Source organism: Rutilus rutilus (assembly GCF_951802725.1).
Source record: "Rutilus rutilus genome assembly, chromosome: 4".
Taxonomy (NCBI): domain Eukaryota; kingdom Metazoa; phylum Chordata; class Actinopteri; order Cypriniformes; family Leuciscidae; genus Rutilus; species Rutilus rutilus.
The window spans coordinates 37322673-37340299 of NC_140212.1; the positions used below are offsets into that span (position 1 = coordinate 37322673).

Sequence of the window (17627 nt, forward strand, 5' to 3'; positions counted from 1 at the left end):
CGGGCAATGACCTGCTTTAAACCCTCTATCGTCCCCTCTCATTCACATATTATATAAATGAACAGTAGGTATGATTATATGTAGCAGCAATTTTAATAGGATTATATGTGTATAATGCTTTCAAAACAATTATATGAGTAAAATTCTTTCAAACGATTATATGAATAAAATACTTTCAGGAAAAGGGGCCTTATAAAAAGAAATACAAAAATACAAAAATCCCTCTAACTAACTCCCTATTCTACCCACATTCTAATTATTCTGTCTATTTTTACCCCAAAATAAAATACACAGTGGGGCTATCTCCCTCTCTCACCAAAAACAAAGTAAAATTGTTAAACCCAATATAGTAGAGTAAAAGAGAAAGAAGAAAAACAATAATAACAAGGCACCCCCTTCCTTACTCCTCCACCAGGACTCTTTACAGGAAGTCGTCTAGCTCATCCATGCCTGGTCCAATTGAATGCACTCTGGAGTTGTTGCATCCAGTATCAACTCCCGTTTGCCTCACTATTATATTGACCATCTGCTTGGCAGCTGCGTTGGCTAGCAGTGATCTTAATGAACCATTCTTTCCAGGATCCAAACAAAGAATCAAACCAGTTTCCCAATTGTCTGTCCCTCCCCGCATTTTCTGCGACCTCTTGTCTTAATTCCTTCAGCTTTTTCATGGCTTTTGTAAATGATCCGTCCGGGGCTGTATTATTTGGGATAAATGTACAACAGTCAGTACCAAACATTACACACACTCCTCCTTTTTCTGCCAGCAGCCAATTCAGGGCTACTCTGTTTTGCCACGTCATTTTGCTAGTATACTTTAATTGCTGACCTAAGGCATCAAGTGCTTGGTCTGAGTAGTTAATGAATCTCTGCTGATTGTAGTAAATATAATTAATCCATTCCATATTCTTATTTGGCGTTATCCAGACAAATATTGATTCAAGTCCAGATGCTACCTCGTCTCTAGCTTTGAACTCATGTGGTATCCCTCTTGGCTGTCCAATTGCATCAATAGTAACTTTAGGGTCTGGAACATATGCTCTTTTAACTCTTTGACTTTTCTTACTGAGCTTCTCCACTGTTCCTGCATCATCAGGATCCCAGTTTACGATCCCTACTTCCTGGATTAATCTTACTCTGACACAAAGTCCTCTCCAGTCTACTAGGGTGGCTCTTAGTCGTCTTCCTCCACATAACCAGAAATAATCTGCTATTGCTTCAGTTTGATTTTCTAATGGTCCTATCAATGGAAAACTCAGGGTAGCATTTTCACAGTCATCTTGAATTTGCGTCACTGTCATGTTATTATTTACTGTGGCTGTGGCATATATTAGGCTAGTGGACCTGTACACGTCTGGATCATCGTACATTTCATAGTCTAAATGCCATATTATGGCACATTTACCTATGAATGTCCCCATATCTCTGTAACCTTTAGTCTTGTTGAAACATTCGTATTCTAGTGACATGTCTAGTATGTAGTTATCCGGGATCTCTCGCTTAGATTTATCTATCCTTATGTCTAATTTTTTACACTCTCTCCCCCATCCAGTCTGATTGTAGAATCTCTTATAGTATTTATGACCCAGCATTGCCAGACAGTCTGCTGGACAATATGGTATTATTCGCCCCTTTCTATCACAGTATTTCGAATTAAATTTAGCACAATGCATATTGTCATATTGATTAGGGACTACTCTTAACTTTTTCAAGGGAGAGGGTGAGCATAACACACAAGTACTTGTTGTTGTCTGTTTTACTGTATATTGTGCCCATTTATACCATTCATTATGATAAGCAGTGTCTAATAATTTCTCTTTTCTTAGTTCTGATTCAAATTGATTCTTAGCTCGGACATTCCTTTCTCGAATCGCATTAGCCCTCTTCAAAGCATTTCTTTCTTGAACAGTTTTAACCCTCTTCAGGGTAATTTTCTCTTTAATCTTTTTAGGTCTCTTCGTGGGCTCTTTCTTTATGTGTCTGCTTGTTCTGTTCAAATTAGGCTGGTTCATTTCATTCAACGCCTTGGAGGTCTGGTAGTTCAATTTCTGGAAAGTCCCGTATGAAAAATGTTCAACACTGGAATGGTTCTCTGGTAGAAGGACCTCTCTCTGGAGGCTGGTGTTCTGGAGGCCTTGTGTTTGAGGCAACTGCTGCACAACATGTATCACTAAGAAGACCAGTGCCAGGAGCTCTCTCATTTTCGGGCTCCATGTCTTCTGGATGGTGCATATCGTTCCGCATCTGCATTTCATCTCCTGGTTCAGCGTGTTCAGTCTCCCTAGAATAAGGTTCAGCAACATTATTATCTTCGCCCTCAGCTCTCTGCCCTTCTTGGGCATTCTGTGTTACTTCCGTGTGGTTTTCTTCTGAGCTATCTATTTCCTCTCCTTGCCTCCTATTCCGCAACCTTGGGACCCTGGTGCAATGATTCAAATGATACCACGTTGTGCTGCCCTCTACCTGTACTGCTGTAGGGGTTGCTCGTACTACAGTATAGGGTCCTTCTCGTCTTGGTTGATTCCACTTTCTTCTGAAGACTCTTAAATATACTTGATCTCCAGGAACTACCGGACAGGGAGCTTCCTCCTCTTCCCTGGGCCCCCTATTCTGCTCCTGTGAATAAATAGCTTCATGTATAGCAGTCAATTGCCTCATATATGTTCTTAATTCCATTTGCAACTGTTCTAGGGGCGGTCCTTCGTACGGACCTCTCAAATGAGGCGCAGGCATTGGTCTCCCTGTCAACATCTCATGTGGAGACAAGTTAGTGATTCTGTGGGTCTGCATACGGTAGCTCATTAGCGCAAGGGGTAACGCATCTACCCAGTTAAGTTTAGTGTCTGCACATATTTTGTTGATTTTTGCCTTAATAGTCCCATTCAAACGTTCTACTGCCCCCTGTGACGCTGGATGGTAAATGCAACCTAGTCTCTGTTTCATCCTTAATTGTTGTATTACTGTCTTTACTGTTCTTTGAATAAAGGCTGATCCATTGTCTGAACTAATCTGTGATGGTATGCCAAATCGTGGTATGACTTCTCTGGTCAAGAATTTGATCACTGTTTGTGCTCCTTGATCTGCTGATGGTTCTGCTTCAATCCACCTACTAAACCTGTCTATTATAACTAACATGTATCTTTTCCCTCTTACTGATTTGATCATGTCCACATAATCCATCACCAGATGTTTAAATGGTCCCTCTGGGACTGGAATAGAGCCTATCGGGGTTGCTATTCCTTTTCTGACATTATTCTGTGCACAAATTTCACATTCACTTAAGAATTCGTCTACTCTTGCTTGTAAGTATGGGGACCAGAATCCTTGTCTTTTTATCTTCCTTAGAATCTCCCCCCTTGCGCAATGGTCAAAACCATGCGCATCAGGAATTAAAATGTTTAGCAATGGGGTGGGGGCTATCATATGGCCTTCATGTGATCTCCATATGTTGTTGGCATCTCTCGTTGCCCCCCTTTGCTGCCATAAGTATATTTCAGGTGGTGATGCTCTAGACTGCATTTGGGCAATACTCTCTATGGTTGGGAGAGGCTGAATCAAAACTGAAGGTGCCATGACAGCCAATTGGCACCCAGAGGCTTGTTTTGCATGCATATCGGCCGCATTGTTTCCTTTAATGACAAAGTCATTTCCCTTCTTGTGAGCTTGACATTTAATGATGGCCAATTTTGTTGGAAACATCATAGCTGTAATCAATTCAGTAATTTGGTCTCCATGTTGGATTGGTGTTCCATCGCTCTTTTTAAATCCTCTTTGTTTCCATACCGCCCCAAAAAGGTGACAGACACCATGAGCGTATGCAGAGTCGGTATAAATGTTAGCAGCTTTGTTTTTAGCCAATATGCAAGCTTCAGTGAGTGCTTTAAGTTCAGCCAATTGGGCAGAGCAAGGTTGCTCACAATGTTGTCTTTTCACGGCAGTAAAATTGTCTCCATCTCTTTGTACGACGGCAAAACCAGCATGATTACCTAAGTGGTCTCTAAAGCATGAGCCGTCAACAAAATAATCCACGTCTGCATCAACAATTGGTGTTGATTCCAAATCTGGTCTCAGACGGGTAAAAGCTAGAGAGACAGAAACACAGTCATGAGGTGTTCCTTCACCCTCCAGCGGAATAAAGTTTGCTGGATTTACTGTGGCACATCTTTTTATTGTGACGTCAGGATAAGTCATTAATGTGGAGTATGCTACACATCTAGCTTGTGTCAAAACAAAACGTCCTTGTTCTAGTAATTCTGCAGTCTTATGGTGAGTGTAAATAGTGACTGGATAGCCCATGGTGATAGCAGAAGCTTTATCATATGCAAAATAAACAGCAGCTAAGCCTTGTTGATAACATGGGGGGTAGCCTTGAGCTACATTGTCCAGTTTGGTGCTATAATAGGCGATAGGTTGTTTTTTCCTACCACTGCACGTTTCTTGCATTAATACAGCAGAAGCAAATCCATCTTTTCTGTCGGCCACGTATAAGTGAAAATCTTTGTCATAGTTTGGAATTGCTAAAGCTGGAGCTGTTTGTAATTCCTTCTTTAATGAGTTAAATGCTACCAGTGCCTCAGGATCCCATCTCAACTGTGCTTTAAGAGTTTGTTGACCTGCCTGTCTTATTAGGGCTCGCAGTGGAGCTGTTTTAATAGCATAATCCTCTATCCAATCAGCACTAAATCCAGTCATCCCTAAAAATGTCATCATCTGTCCCACTGTTTGTGGCTGTGGTGCTTTACTGATTCCTTCTAAGTGGCTAGGTGATATTGCCTTTGTCTGGTGTGCAATCAATCGACCTAAGTATTCTACCTGAGGCAGGCAGTACTGCAATTTTTCTCTCGAGGCTTTATGGCCTCCTTCTGCTAATTTAGTCAGCACTTTGATGGAATCATGATGGCACTGTTCCAGCGTTCCTGAGCATATTAGCAAATCATCAACATATTGTATTAATGTACTATCTAACCTCAAATCTTCCAGATCTAATTTCAAAATTTGGTTGAAGATATGTGGAGAATGTCTGAACCCTTGAGGAATTCTTGTGTATGTAAGCTTTTTACCTCGGTAGCTGAAAGAAAAAAGGTGTCTGCTTTCTTCCGCTAGTGGAATGCTGAAAAATGCAGAACAAAGGTCAATTACAGTAAAATAATTAGCAGCAGGTGGAACATTCGTCAATAGCGTATGTGGATTTGGAACCTCAGCTGGCCAATCCTGAACTACTTCATTTACTGCTCTCAAATCATGGACTAGCCTCCATTTTGACTTATCAGCCTTTTTAACTGGTAAAATTGGGGTGTTACAATGACTGGTAGTTTCAACCAATACTCCTGCATCTACTAGTCCATCAATTGTTTTCCTTATCCCTTCTACAGCTTCAGGTTTCAGTGGGTATTGTTGCTTTCTTGGTAACTGAACTCCTGGTTTAACTGCTATCTTAACAGGGTTTGCTGATTTGACTAGGCCCACGTCTGTGTCATGTTTTGACCACAACTGCATGGGCACCTGTTGTTCCATTTCTAATATAAGTTCTTCCATTTTGGACTTCGAGTCATGTTTTCCTTCTGTCTCAACCATTAACTTTGGAGTCCCTACCATGCTAGTTGTGCATAAGATTTTGAGGTATGTCCTGTCTGGTGTTTGAAAAATAAAAGGGTTCTCAGTGGCTTCCCACAATTTTCCAGTGGTTTTTAGCATCATTGGGCCTAAATCTTTTGCCTGACTTCCTTCATTCAGGTATAGAGTAACATGTGGGACTGAATCATCTACTTTAAACCACTTTTTAGTGAATTCACACTCTTCGATTTGTAATGCTGCCCCTGCTGGTCCTATAACTATATAATTTGAAATCAGACTTATATCCTGTCCCTTGGTTTTTTCCAGCCACTCTTTTTCTATTTCTGGATCGCTAAGGGGATCATATCTCATAGTACAATGGAATTCAATTTCTGGGAAGGTTGGCTTCTGGAGCTGCACTTCTATATATTTTCCCCATTTTCCTAGTGTCTTCTCTATGTCCTCATCCAAACTTCCTATCAGGAAAATATTTACTTGCGAGTTTTGTTGATCAGTTCTATCTACTACTGTCATTTGTTTTATGCCTTCATTTTCTACATATATACCTTCAGGAGAGCACCATATTTGTAATTTTAGTCTGCATAACGCATCCCTTCCCAATAAATTAACTGGTGTTTGATCTGACACTAGAACAGGAATTTTTATTTCAGAGTCTTTGACTTTTATGCTGACGGGGGTTGTCATTGGGATTAGCTGCGTCAATCCCGAGAATCCTACTGTCTTGGCATATTTTCCAGACCTAGGGAGGTGAGAGGCATATTTTGGGCTCAAACACGTAAATGTTGCCCCGGTATCAAGCATTATGGGTATTGTCTTGTCCTCTATCTCAACCCGCAGCATAGGCTCTTGGTCAGCATTTGATGTTAACATTGGCAGCTGACCCCTCCCTGTAGGACTCTCTGGGCACCCCTAGTATCCTTGGTCTGGACCACGCCATGGGTTAACTGGTCCCCTCACTTGTTGTTGGTAGTTCTGCTGTCTCTGGTGCCAAGGCTGCTGCATTTGATCTTGTGTGCCATCTCGGGGCCATGGGTAAACTGGGCATGATCTCTTGGTGTGTCCAGGTTGGTTGCATCCCCAGCATACGAGTTGTTGTTCAAAGTTCCTCTGCTGGTTGTTATATTGTCTTCCTCTTCCTCTTCCCCTTCCTGCCATCATTCTATTTCTGTTCTCATGGTTTTCAGGAAGGTATATTACGATGGGAGCGTTTGGCTGCTGTGTGTTTTCCGCGTTGTTGGGTACATTCTGACTCATATTGGTTGGTGCTTGCTGTACCACTTGCGGTGCTTGGCTTGGAACATTTACAGCAGCAATCATGGCAGGCTGATCTCCAGCTTCTTTTAGAGGAGCTTGAACTTTCTTCCTCTTGTTGATCAGTTCGTCTAGTTGTAGCTGTGTTAGTTTTCTCTGGAGGTCTCTTTCTTGATTCTTCAGTTTTTGTTCATTTTTCCTGTATTGTTCCACTGCATGAGCCACATGGTCATTGAACTCTTTTGATGTCTTTGAGCCCAGTCCTACCACGTCTTCCAGCTTGGCTTTCACAGTAGGAGGCATGGCATCAACAATGGCGGACCTGAACAGTGCTGTTATCACTGGATCTCGTTCAGGATCTCTTTCCAGCTCTTGCTTCCATCTTCTTAACTGTCTCTGAACGTAGGTAATTGGGTTCTCTTCCTCTCCCAGTGGCTCCCCTTTTAACAGCTTTGGGTCCATCTGTGTTTGGTAATGTCCTCTTAGGGTCTGCCACAGTGAAGCTCTGTATCTATCCAGTGGCATGGCGTCCATTTTTGTGGAATCAATTGCATGTTTAAGTCCTGAACCGTCAAGGAGTTCATTTGTCTTTGCACCCCCAACACATTTTGCCAACAGGGCCTTGATATCTCCAATGGCTAGTATCTTCCCCATTGTTTCCTCTTCCAGCAATCTGATCCATTTGCCAGCCCCCTCGTGTAGATCAGGGAGGCGGGCTATCAGTCCTTCCAGATCTTGTCCAGCCCACGGTATGTATTGCCCTTGTTGTCCTTTAATCAGGATGGGTAACTGTGTGTGGTCTTTTTCCAGTTGGTCCTCTTCATCTCTGTGCTCAATGAGTCTGCTTGCTGGTCGCTTTCTCAGATTGTCTCCTCTCCTCCAGTGTGGTTCATTCTGGATCATGTCTTCTAGGAGGAGAGTTCCAGACACATTCTTGTATTCTTTGTGAGGACTGACGAGATGAAATCTGCTTCTTTTACTCTTTTGAAGTCTTTGTTGGTCCTCCTCCATGGAATCTTGCAGGGACTTTAGCATAGATTCAGAGATCTTTAGCATAGTTTCAGCTTCTTGATTGATCTTTTCTTTGGTCTTCCGTATCTCTTCCTCCATCTCCTCTTGTTCCTGTTCAACTTGTCGCCTGTCAGTCTCCATCTTCCTTTCCATTTCTTTTCCAAGTTCCTGTAAGGCCTGGCTTGCGTGATGATATGGGTTAGACAAAGTGGGGCTTCTGTGTGAGCTAATCAGCTCTTTCATGTCCATTTCACTGTTCTGGCTTCCCCCATGACTTAAGATGTCCCATCCCAACAAGTCTCTGGTTTCACGCACACCTTCTTCCTTTTCTTCTTGTTTTTGTCTTTCTTCATTCTCATCCTTGAAATTCACCTTGCCTTCTATATTCACTGTTCCTGTCACTAGTGGCAGCTGTTTACCAGTCAGATCATAAAATGGTGCATAAGGGGGTGGGGTTTCTATCACATTATCTTTTTTCCCTACTCTCTCCCTAAGTTCCCTAAGCAGTTGTGCTCCCTTTTCTTTGAATAAATTCAGCACTTCCTGCTCTTTTCCTCGTTTCTCATCTCTTTTCTTGCTTTTATCATGAGCTTTGTGATTTTTTATTAGGGCTCCCATCTCCCTACACATAGCTAAATCAAATGTTCCCTCTGCTGGCCACTTAGTGTTTAACTTTTTGGTCCTTTTTTCCCACTTTTGTGACAAGTTCTTAATAGTGTCACTGCATATTGGATATTGTGATGCAAGCTGTTCTACAGGGGACTCCCCTTGGGGTGACACCGAAGCCATCGTTTCAGCACCTGATTATTTTGTACTCCACTTAGTCAGTTACGGCACAATCTCTGTTTATGTTTAATTCAGGTGTTTGCTTTGTTTTCTTAAGATATTTCAAAATTATTTTTATTGGTACCTCAGACAGTGGCTTCGGCGTCACCTCTTCTACCCCGCCGTATGTACCGCGTTGCCAAATGATGCCTTCTCCCAGATATATTAGTTCAAAATTCCAGGTTATGTTTTTCTTAAACCACCGGCCTTGTGCAGATATTTTTCCTTTCCTATATGAATAAACAAGAGATGGAGTCAACTTCACTTCATTGCCCCCCCACGTAGTTATTGATAAATTAAGTCCCTCTTTAGTGCATGTTTCTAATGTCAATGGTTCGAGTAAGTCAATTAAAATCATTCTATCTTTTTTATTTAAAAACCTCCTTCCTCTATTCCCTCTCTTGCCTTTCCTGTTTGTCCAGAGCTTCGACATTTTCAGTAGTCACTGATGTCTCCTCTATCTCTTCTTTGTTGCGACGTATCTCAACCAACAGATGACGAATTCTACTCGGATTGTTTTTCAACACTACCATCACCACCAGTTTTTCCAATGTCCAATTGTTTACTAACGCTGGTCTGACCTCCACTGTTCCTTTAACTTCAAAAACTGCACCACTTTCCCACCTCACTGGCCTTATGCAAGAACCCACTGTCATATAGAGGTTTTGCAATATTGTTGCTCCTCCCAATCCCTGAGGCCAATTCATCCATGCATTTGTTTTCAGGTATGGGACGTACACTGGGTTTATTTTTATTTCTGTTGTGGACAACAGTGCCTCCAAAATGATAGCCTTAGGGAGGCTGAATCTGTTCAGATGTGGCCTTAGGGCTTCAAAAGTTATTTGGCTTTTAACTATTCTAATCCAATCAACCAAAGGCCACTCTGTCTCAAGTTGAGCAAGATTTGTGATTTTTGTCAGGCCCTGTAAGAGTTCATCTCTCTTTTGTTCAGTCAGTTCCTGTCTTTGCCCTTCCTCACTTATGAATTCCTTTTCCAACCAAAAATGATTTCTTATGCCTTTTGTTAACTCTTGTGTCTGTCTAAATTTTTCCTCTTCTCTTTGCCTTCTGTTCCACCGCCTAAATCTTTCTTTTTCATATTCGGTCACTCCGTCCCACATTTACCCTCTCTTTGTTTTTAGATTTCTTAAAAAAATGTTTTATCAGTTATCTGTATTTCCTTGTTCCCTTCTACCGTCTTTGGTTCTTCACTTCACATACAATTATGCTTATTTTATTTCACTCCTCATTCATACACCCGGGATTTCAATCACACACTGTCATTCATTCATTAAAATTTTATTATAAATGCAAAAGCAATGCTTGTTTTGCTTAGTTCTTACCTAGCAAAGGCTGTGTTTCTCTGTGTGGATCACAATACCTACAGTCTGGCAAATGGCCAAACAATCGACAAAACCAACTTCTTGGAATATTTTTTGTTCTTTGATAACTATATCTCTGTACTTTTCTTTCACCAATGTGTTTCTCACTGTCCATCCAATTTTAATAATTTCTTCTTTTTTTTTTTTTTATAATATTATCTAAATCAAATCCTCTGCTAGTCTTTGCTAACTCTGGCTTTCACTTGAAGCTCAACATAATATAACCTTATGATTAACTAAACACCTGTCTTGGCAGTGCTCCCGGAGTAAGTTTGGTAATAATTTGGTAGAGTGCCCAGACTGAACGGACAGCTGGCAAAATAAACAGACAGCTGGCAATACGCCCGGACCGGACAGCTGTTACCCCCTCCTTCTCTACTCCACTAAGATTCTTCTATGACTTAATATAATAATAATGATAATTTTATATCTTCCAATCAGTTTTAGTTCAGACCACTTATTTCAGCTTATTCTTTTTTTTTTTCAATAAAAACTTATTAGGAGTCCTTTCTTGAAACAGTGCTCTTTCTGTATATATATATATATATATTTAATACTCATTCAGTTTTAATTCAGATTATTTATTTCAGCTTGTTCTTTTTATTTATCCACTTATTTTATTTTATTTATTTTTATATAAAAACTTATTATCAATTTTCCCTTGAAAAAAAAAAATGCTCTCTTAACACATGTATTGAAAACTCTTTCTTTGTTCTCTTTCTGCACTTCTCTCTGCTCTACTGATAGCGCTCTAAAACTGATCTGGCACCACGCCCGGACCGGACGGACAGCACCCTCCTTCTCTGCTCTTCTCCTAGCGCTTGATATAATGATGACTTTATATCTCCTAGTCACTTTTAGTTTTAATCACTTGTTCTATAAAAATTCACTAATAATTTTTTACTCAAATCAGTGCACTCCTTACATATATATATTTAATATCCTCTCTCTACTCTCTCTCTGCACTTTTTGCAGATCTCTCCTCCTAAAGACAAACAAACAAATAGTGTGCTTTTGCACCTTTTGACGCCCCCAATTCGCACTTTTAGCGTTTAAGACAAACAAACAAATATGTGAATACCTCTCACTCACTGTGGCGCACTTTGTTACACACACTTCCCGCGTTTTAACACAAATAAACAAACATGTGAGCTCTTCTCACTCACTGTGGTGCACTTTCTCACACCACGTAGCGCACTTTCTCACGCTACACGCACTTCCCGCGTTTTAACACAAATAAACGAACACGTGAGCTCTTCTCACTCACTGTGGTGCACTTTCTCACACCACGTAGCGCACTTTCTCACGCTACACGCACTTCTCGCGTTTTAACACAAATAAACAAACACGTGAGCTCTTCTCACTCACTGTGGTGCACTTTCTCACACCACGTAGCGCACTTTCTCACGCTACACGCACTTCTCGCGTTTTAACACAAATAAACAAACATGTTTAACACAAACAAACACTTACACTATGCGTGGGTTTTCTCCCTAGGACCCGAAAATCAGACTTTCCCCTTTCTTTAATTTTAATTTTATCCTTTCTTTAATTTATTTTATCCTTTACAGGTTCTTTAATTTATTTTATCCTTTCTAGGTTCTTTTGGAGGAGGAGTATTTAAAATAATTACCAACCATGGTGATAGCTTACCAGCAGTGACCACACAAAACAAAATATAAGCAAAAACTGCTTACCTTTTTATTTTGGCGCCTTTGTTTTGTATGCTCTCCGCCAGAGGTCCACCACAGCTGGTCTCCTTCCCTCCTCCTGGCTGGCGGTCGCCAATTATGTCGTGGCCAATTCTCAGTCTCTGGTTCAGGTCTTCAAAATCAGGTTCAGGTCTCAGAAGAAAACTTTCAGAGTCGAAGTTTCAGGTCTCAGGAGAAATAACTTTATTGAGCAGTTCAATAAAGTGAGATGGTAGCTAAGCATCTGATTTTACAATGGTCTGCATTTGGGTCTTATACCTCATTTTACGTCATTTATTGTTTACTTTGGTATCCAATTAACATTCGTATAATTATCTTTTTCTCTTTGCTCCTCCTCATCACTTCACCACGATTAGAAACACCTGCATTAATGCTCAATTTCTATTGGTGGCCATACCGGCGCATGCGCTTTTCTGATGATGACTTTGCATATGGTTTTTTGGGTACTTTTCCACTCTTTAGCCTTATTTTACCTTTTACCCAGTTTTCTGTCTTGTCCTCACACGACTCCTATCCTCACATGCACTTTTGACATGTCCTGTGTTTCCCATCATGCTTTGTTTTCTCTTTCTCCCTTAATTGCAGGCCTTGTTTTCTATTCTCCCTTGGTTGTAGGCCTCCCTTATTCTAGGCCTAGTTTCTTCAATGTTTGTATCATGCATTTGGACTCATATGAGACAGATATAATTCTCCAACATATACTTATGTATAAAATTCTCCAACACCTGCCACCTGCTGTTGAAGCTTGTGTTGAAGATTGTGAACTGTTTATTTTATGCTTTGTTTTTGTTTAATTTCATTTTATTTTATATTATGTAAACCTATTAATTTTGAAATAATAAAATTACTTAAAATCAGTACAAAAAGAACCAGCCTGCCGTGAGTCTCTACTGTATAAAGAATTGAGCTGAACTAAACCACGGAGCAGTCTTTCGATCAAGTTGTAAGTATGGAAATTTATATACTTATTATTTAGAACGAATTCGACTTACTTTACCTAACCTGAGAATAAACAAAATAAGGTAGAATGTGTTTTAAATTATACACCATAAAACAAGGGGAAGCCAAGCTTCCCTAACAGTCTTAAAGAAATATTATTATATAATAATATATATATATATTTAACCCAGCATTTTGAGTGTACAGTAATCTATTGCAAATTTCAAACACACACATTATACCTCATTAATACAGGTTCATATGTTAATGATTCTTCATGATTTTCATCTTAAATCATACACTGAAGGTTCAGAATTATTGGAATCACATTCTGCAAAGCTCCTGTTATCTTAAGGGAAACAGCAGGAAACCACTGAAAGTGTTGCGGTTATAATGGTCATCATATATCCTCTTGTTAGGCAAAAGTCTCACATAAACAACATCTCCAACCTCCAGGATCAACACAACTCCATTCGAGGAGTTTAACTCATGCTGAGGCTGATATTCATGTGCTATAACCATACGCTCTCCATTCTTAAAAATGGATGCACCTGCTGCAGTTGGGCCATAACCAAATATAGAGATTCTGAACATGTACGCTCCTTTCAGCGGGGCTATGAAAACACCTAAATCAAATAACAAGAGGTACAGAATCAGATGTTTCCTGTATGATTGTTTAATTACAAAGAACACTGTGTAATAGTTTCAAAAGATGGCAGATGATTTCAGGCTGTTTACATGACAACAATGTACTAAAAATGGACAAGTTTTTTCTTTGCATTTTTCACGGACAGACGTTATCAAAACAATCCCCATTAACACGGATTCGTGGAAACTACTTTAAACGCTGTATTCTGCTGCCTGACCAGTAGGTGGCAACGTCACTTTGTAAAGAAACACCACGCACCTTTAGACTGATCACGTAATCACAGTTTTCACAAATTCACGTTTTTGTTGTTTACACGGAGACGATAATGGTATTGTTTCCAAAAACTTGCACTTTGAAGCCCAAATTCAAACGTTTGTGTTTTCAGTCCCCCAATGAATGAACGTGTGAATGAACGGCCAAAGCGCATAAACCTGAATCACATACAAATTTTTACGTGTTTAATTGAAACTGGTGTCGTGTAAACAGCCCCTAATTCTCTAATACACATTACACAACTGCAGAGAGGTCTGAATGGAGCAGAAGGGTTTTCATTACTATAAACTGAGTTTTATGACTCATTACATTGATAATTACCTGTAACTGGGTTGTAGGCGTTCCCTATGTTTGTGATGACGTTCCTGTAGGTTAGTGTGAAGTCAGTGGTAAAAGGACCAGTATGTCCACCGCCAGATTGCATCAGTGAAGCTGAAAAAGCTATTTCTCTGTCTGTTATTGAAAAACATAAGAAATATTGTGATATATTACTCTATTACACTGAGAATGTACAGGTGAAACTCGAAAAATTTGAATATTGTGCAAAAGTTTGTGTATTTCAGTAATTCAAATTAAAAGGTGAAACTAATATATTTAGTATATATAACTATATACATATGCATGATTATACTTTTCAGATGGCTGACATTTCTGTATTTAAAATCCTTTTTTATTATTGTTTTCATGTAATATTCTAATTTTCTGAGATTGCCATTATCATCAAAATGATAACTTTTTCACGATATTCAAATGTTTCGAGTTTCACCTGTATAGACTGAATTTAACATCATTCAAGCACACTTTCACCTCTATTTTCCTTTCTCAACTCCACTTGACTCAGAGTAAGATTTGAGATTTCTGTGAAGGAATAAAGATTCTGTTAAATTACATTTACTCTGCTTATTGTAATAGATAACACAATTTACACAGTATACATTCAATTTTACTCTAACATTTACACTATGCATCGTATTGCAGTGGTGTTTTAATTTGAGGATCATTGATAAATTAATGTTTTGGTGAGGTACCATAATTTTTCTTGTTCAGCTCTTCCAGAATAACATCATTTTTCTTGTTCATCTCATCCCTCAGTCGCGTCTCTAAAGCTCCGATGTTTGCTTTCTGCTCTGAAACTGTGGCAGTCAGTTCTCTGTTGATGGTTTTCTGCTCTGTAACGGTGGCGGTCAGTTCTCTGTTGATGGTTTTCTGCTCTGTAACTGTGGCGGTCAGTTCTCTGATGTTCACTTTCTGCTCTGTAACGGTGGCGGTCAGTTCTCTGATGTTCACTTTCTGCTCTGTAACGGTGGCGGTCAGTTCTCTGATGTTCACTTTCTGCTCTGTAACGGTGGCGGTCAGTTCTCTCAGCGCTGCATGGATGTCACTGAAGCACAGATGGTAGTTTTGTTGGCTGTCAGTTGAAGCTTCATCTCTCAAAGTGTCTGTTTGAGGTGGATTCTGTCTTCCGTCCTCAGATCTGAGCTGTTGACTGATCTCATTCTCATTGAGTCCTCCATCTACCTGATGCTGTACGACACACACAAAGGTTTCCAACAGCAGCAGTAAACATACTAAACCCTTCATTCTTCACTGATGTTTGTTTCCAGCTCTTGCTCTGTCATCCTCACAGCCTCTCATGTTCCTTTATAGTGTCCTGATTTACTGTCTTTGTACTTTATCTGCATTACTTTAGATAAAGAAGTAGGTCAAGTTAATTGTTAATCATAATCAAAGGGATGTTCCGGGTTCAGTAAATGTTTATCTCTATTCATAACATTTGTGGCACTATGTTGATCTCAACAGAAAATAAATTTGACTCATCATATATATGTATATATACAGGGGTTAAAGTGGGCCGGAACGGTCCGGAACTGTGTTCCGGCACCTCAGATAAATTAATAAATAAATAGATTCAAATCAAATCAAATCATTCTCATCAAATTCAATGATTCTCATCATTCATCAAATTAAAACTGAATATCACCGCCTGACCCCGCCTTCACAAACACGCTTCCCGACGTTATGTTCTCACGGTTCTCCTGTCTGATTTGAGTGCATCACGTCTCCCTTCCCCGCTGAACGCCAGCGATTACTAATGCGTGAAATGCACTCACGGTGGTTGAGCGTGGTAAAGTTAGTTTTAGGTCTGGTAAAAAAGTTACTTAGTTCACCTTTAACAGAAGTAGAATTAATATTAATAAATACAAAAAGGTAGTTTGAGGACAAAATCAATTTCATTCTTTCCTTGCTGCTACTACACAACATATACATATAATTTGAATGACATGTATTACATGTATAAAACATTAAATGTAATTATTAACCTGATTTACAACTTTTCATGTACAAGAATGGCCTAGATTTTGGGTTTCCCAGTAACTGGTTTACAATAACTTGTTTTATGGTACAATAATGTGAGCTGTTGTTTTGTGGTGTGTACTTTGATCTTAACACCTTTAACCCTCTGGGGTCTAAGGTGTTTTTGGGGTCCTTGAGATGTTCTGACATGCCCTGACATTTGTGCTTTTTTCAGTTGCTTATAAACATATTAATGGCAAAAAAAAATTACACACTATTTAGCACAAACAGGGCTACCATAATATGTGAGCAACAAGAATGTACATGTCTGCATTTTTGAGAGAATAATGTTTATGCGTGGTTATTGAAAAAACTAAAAACTAAAGTTTCTGAAATAAGGCCATAAAACACATACTAAATATGTGCCAATAAGACTTTTGTCTAATAGATGTCATCGCCTAGTGTTTTTTCTTCAAAATGATGTAAAAATCACCCTGCCTAATCATTCACATAACACAATACATTGATTTGAATTTTGCAAAGCACTTTCTGTTTGGAAAGGCAATATGCGGAGTGGGCGTCACAGATCATGCATATTTAGTGGTTCACACCTTAGGAGACAATGGGGCCTGCATACTTAATTAGCCATTCATTCAGGTGAGTCACTGAGCCACAAGAATGCAAGAGCAACAGTTGGAAGCATCTCAATTCTTTTTTATTTTTCCACATATTGTGCTTGCAATTTGGCCTATAATATCCAAGGAAAACATGTCTAGTAATTGTGCAGTTAATTCTCATACTGTATTTTCAGTTTTGGAATATTTATCCTCTCCCCAAATTTGTCACTAATAAAACACAATAAAAATTATTTAAAGAAAAGGCTTATATTTACCTTTTAATAGTTTGTTTACATCTACCTTGTAAATATATTTTTTTATTAAAAAGGTTACAATTACAACAACAATTCAAGTGTAATCTTTCTTTGTAAAAACTAAAGTATACATTTTATCATACATATTTCAAAGTTAAAAAGGTTACAACAACAATAATTACAATTTCAACAATATTTCAAGTGTACTCTTTCTTTGTAAAAAAAAAGATTATAGGCCTACATTTTATCTATGTATTCATTACTTTGAATATAGCCAACATTGGAACAGCTAACATCTTAGTTGATGACTTTATTTTTGACAAAAATAGTAGGCTATTTTATATATAGAAATTGCTAAACAAAAGCTTATTTGATGTGGCAGTATATTCTACAGTAAAAACTGTACCCAAATCTACTAAACAAAATGTTGTCTTTCATATTTCGCCTGACTGTAACGTTGTTTTCATGAAATATTAGTGCATATTGTTAATTTGCCGTTTAATACGTTGCTTATACAAATAGCCTACATTTTATTTCAACATATTTCAGTCGATTTTTACTCATCTCAGTATAGCAATACAGTTTGCTAAAACAACATCATTCATTCACACACGCGATTTAAATTTAACTTCTGGCAAAGATGAAGTTGATGATAGGCTATTGACTCGCGATCAGTAGGCTAGTGAACGCACCGGAGAAATGCACATTTATTAGGCTACATAGTTTTTTTTTGTTTAGGATGGTTTTGTTTAGAACCAGCTTTCTGTAAATATATTCAAAAAAAATTAGACATGTGAGGCGAGTAGGCTACGGGTTCATGATGATCTCCAGTTCAGACCTTATGT

The 17627-nt window shown here is 39.0% G+C and overlaps 2 protein-coding genes across 2 annotated transcripts; both read right to left on the reverse strand.

The window, feature by feature from the left end:
* Window positions 1-3332: 3332 nt before the first annotated feature.
* LOC311289209 (uncharacterized protein) lies at window positions 3333-12910 on the reverse strand. The gene is made up of 2 exons (XM_084407027.1): window positions 11741-12910; window positions 3333-8891 (listed from the first exon to the last, which is right to left on the reverse strand). Exon 2 carries the CDS (start codon window positions 8623-8625, stop codon window positions 6484-6486), a length of 2142 nt encoding a protein of 713 aa, XP_084263153.1. The 5' UTR covers window positions 8626-8891; window positions 11741-12910; the 3' UTR covers window positions 3333-6483.
* Window positions 12911-12983: 73 nt separating this feature from the next.
* Window positions 12984-15228, reverse strand: LOC311289229 (uncharacterized protein). The gene is made up of 4 exons (XM_084407066.1): window positions 14645-15228; window positions 14424-14474; window positions 13938-14069; window positions 12984-13320 (listed from the first exon to the last, which is right to left on the reverse strand). The coding sequence occupies exons 1-4, from the start codon at window positions 15195-15197 to the stop codon at window positions 13040-13042; spliced, it is 1017 nt and encodes a 338-aa protein (XP_084263192.1). The 5' UTR covers window positions 15198-15228; the 3' UTR covers window positions 12984-13039.
* Window positions 15229-17627: the final 2399 nt, after the last annotated feature.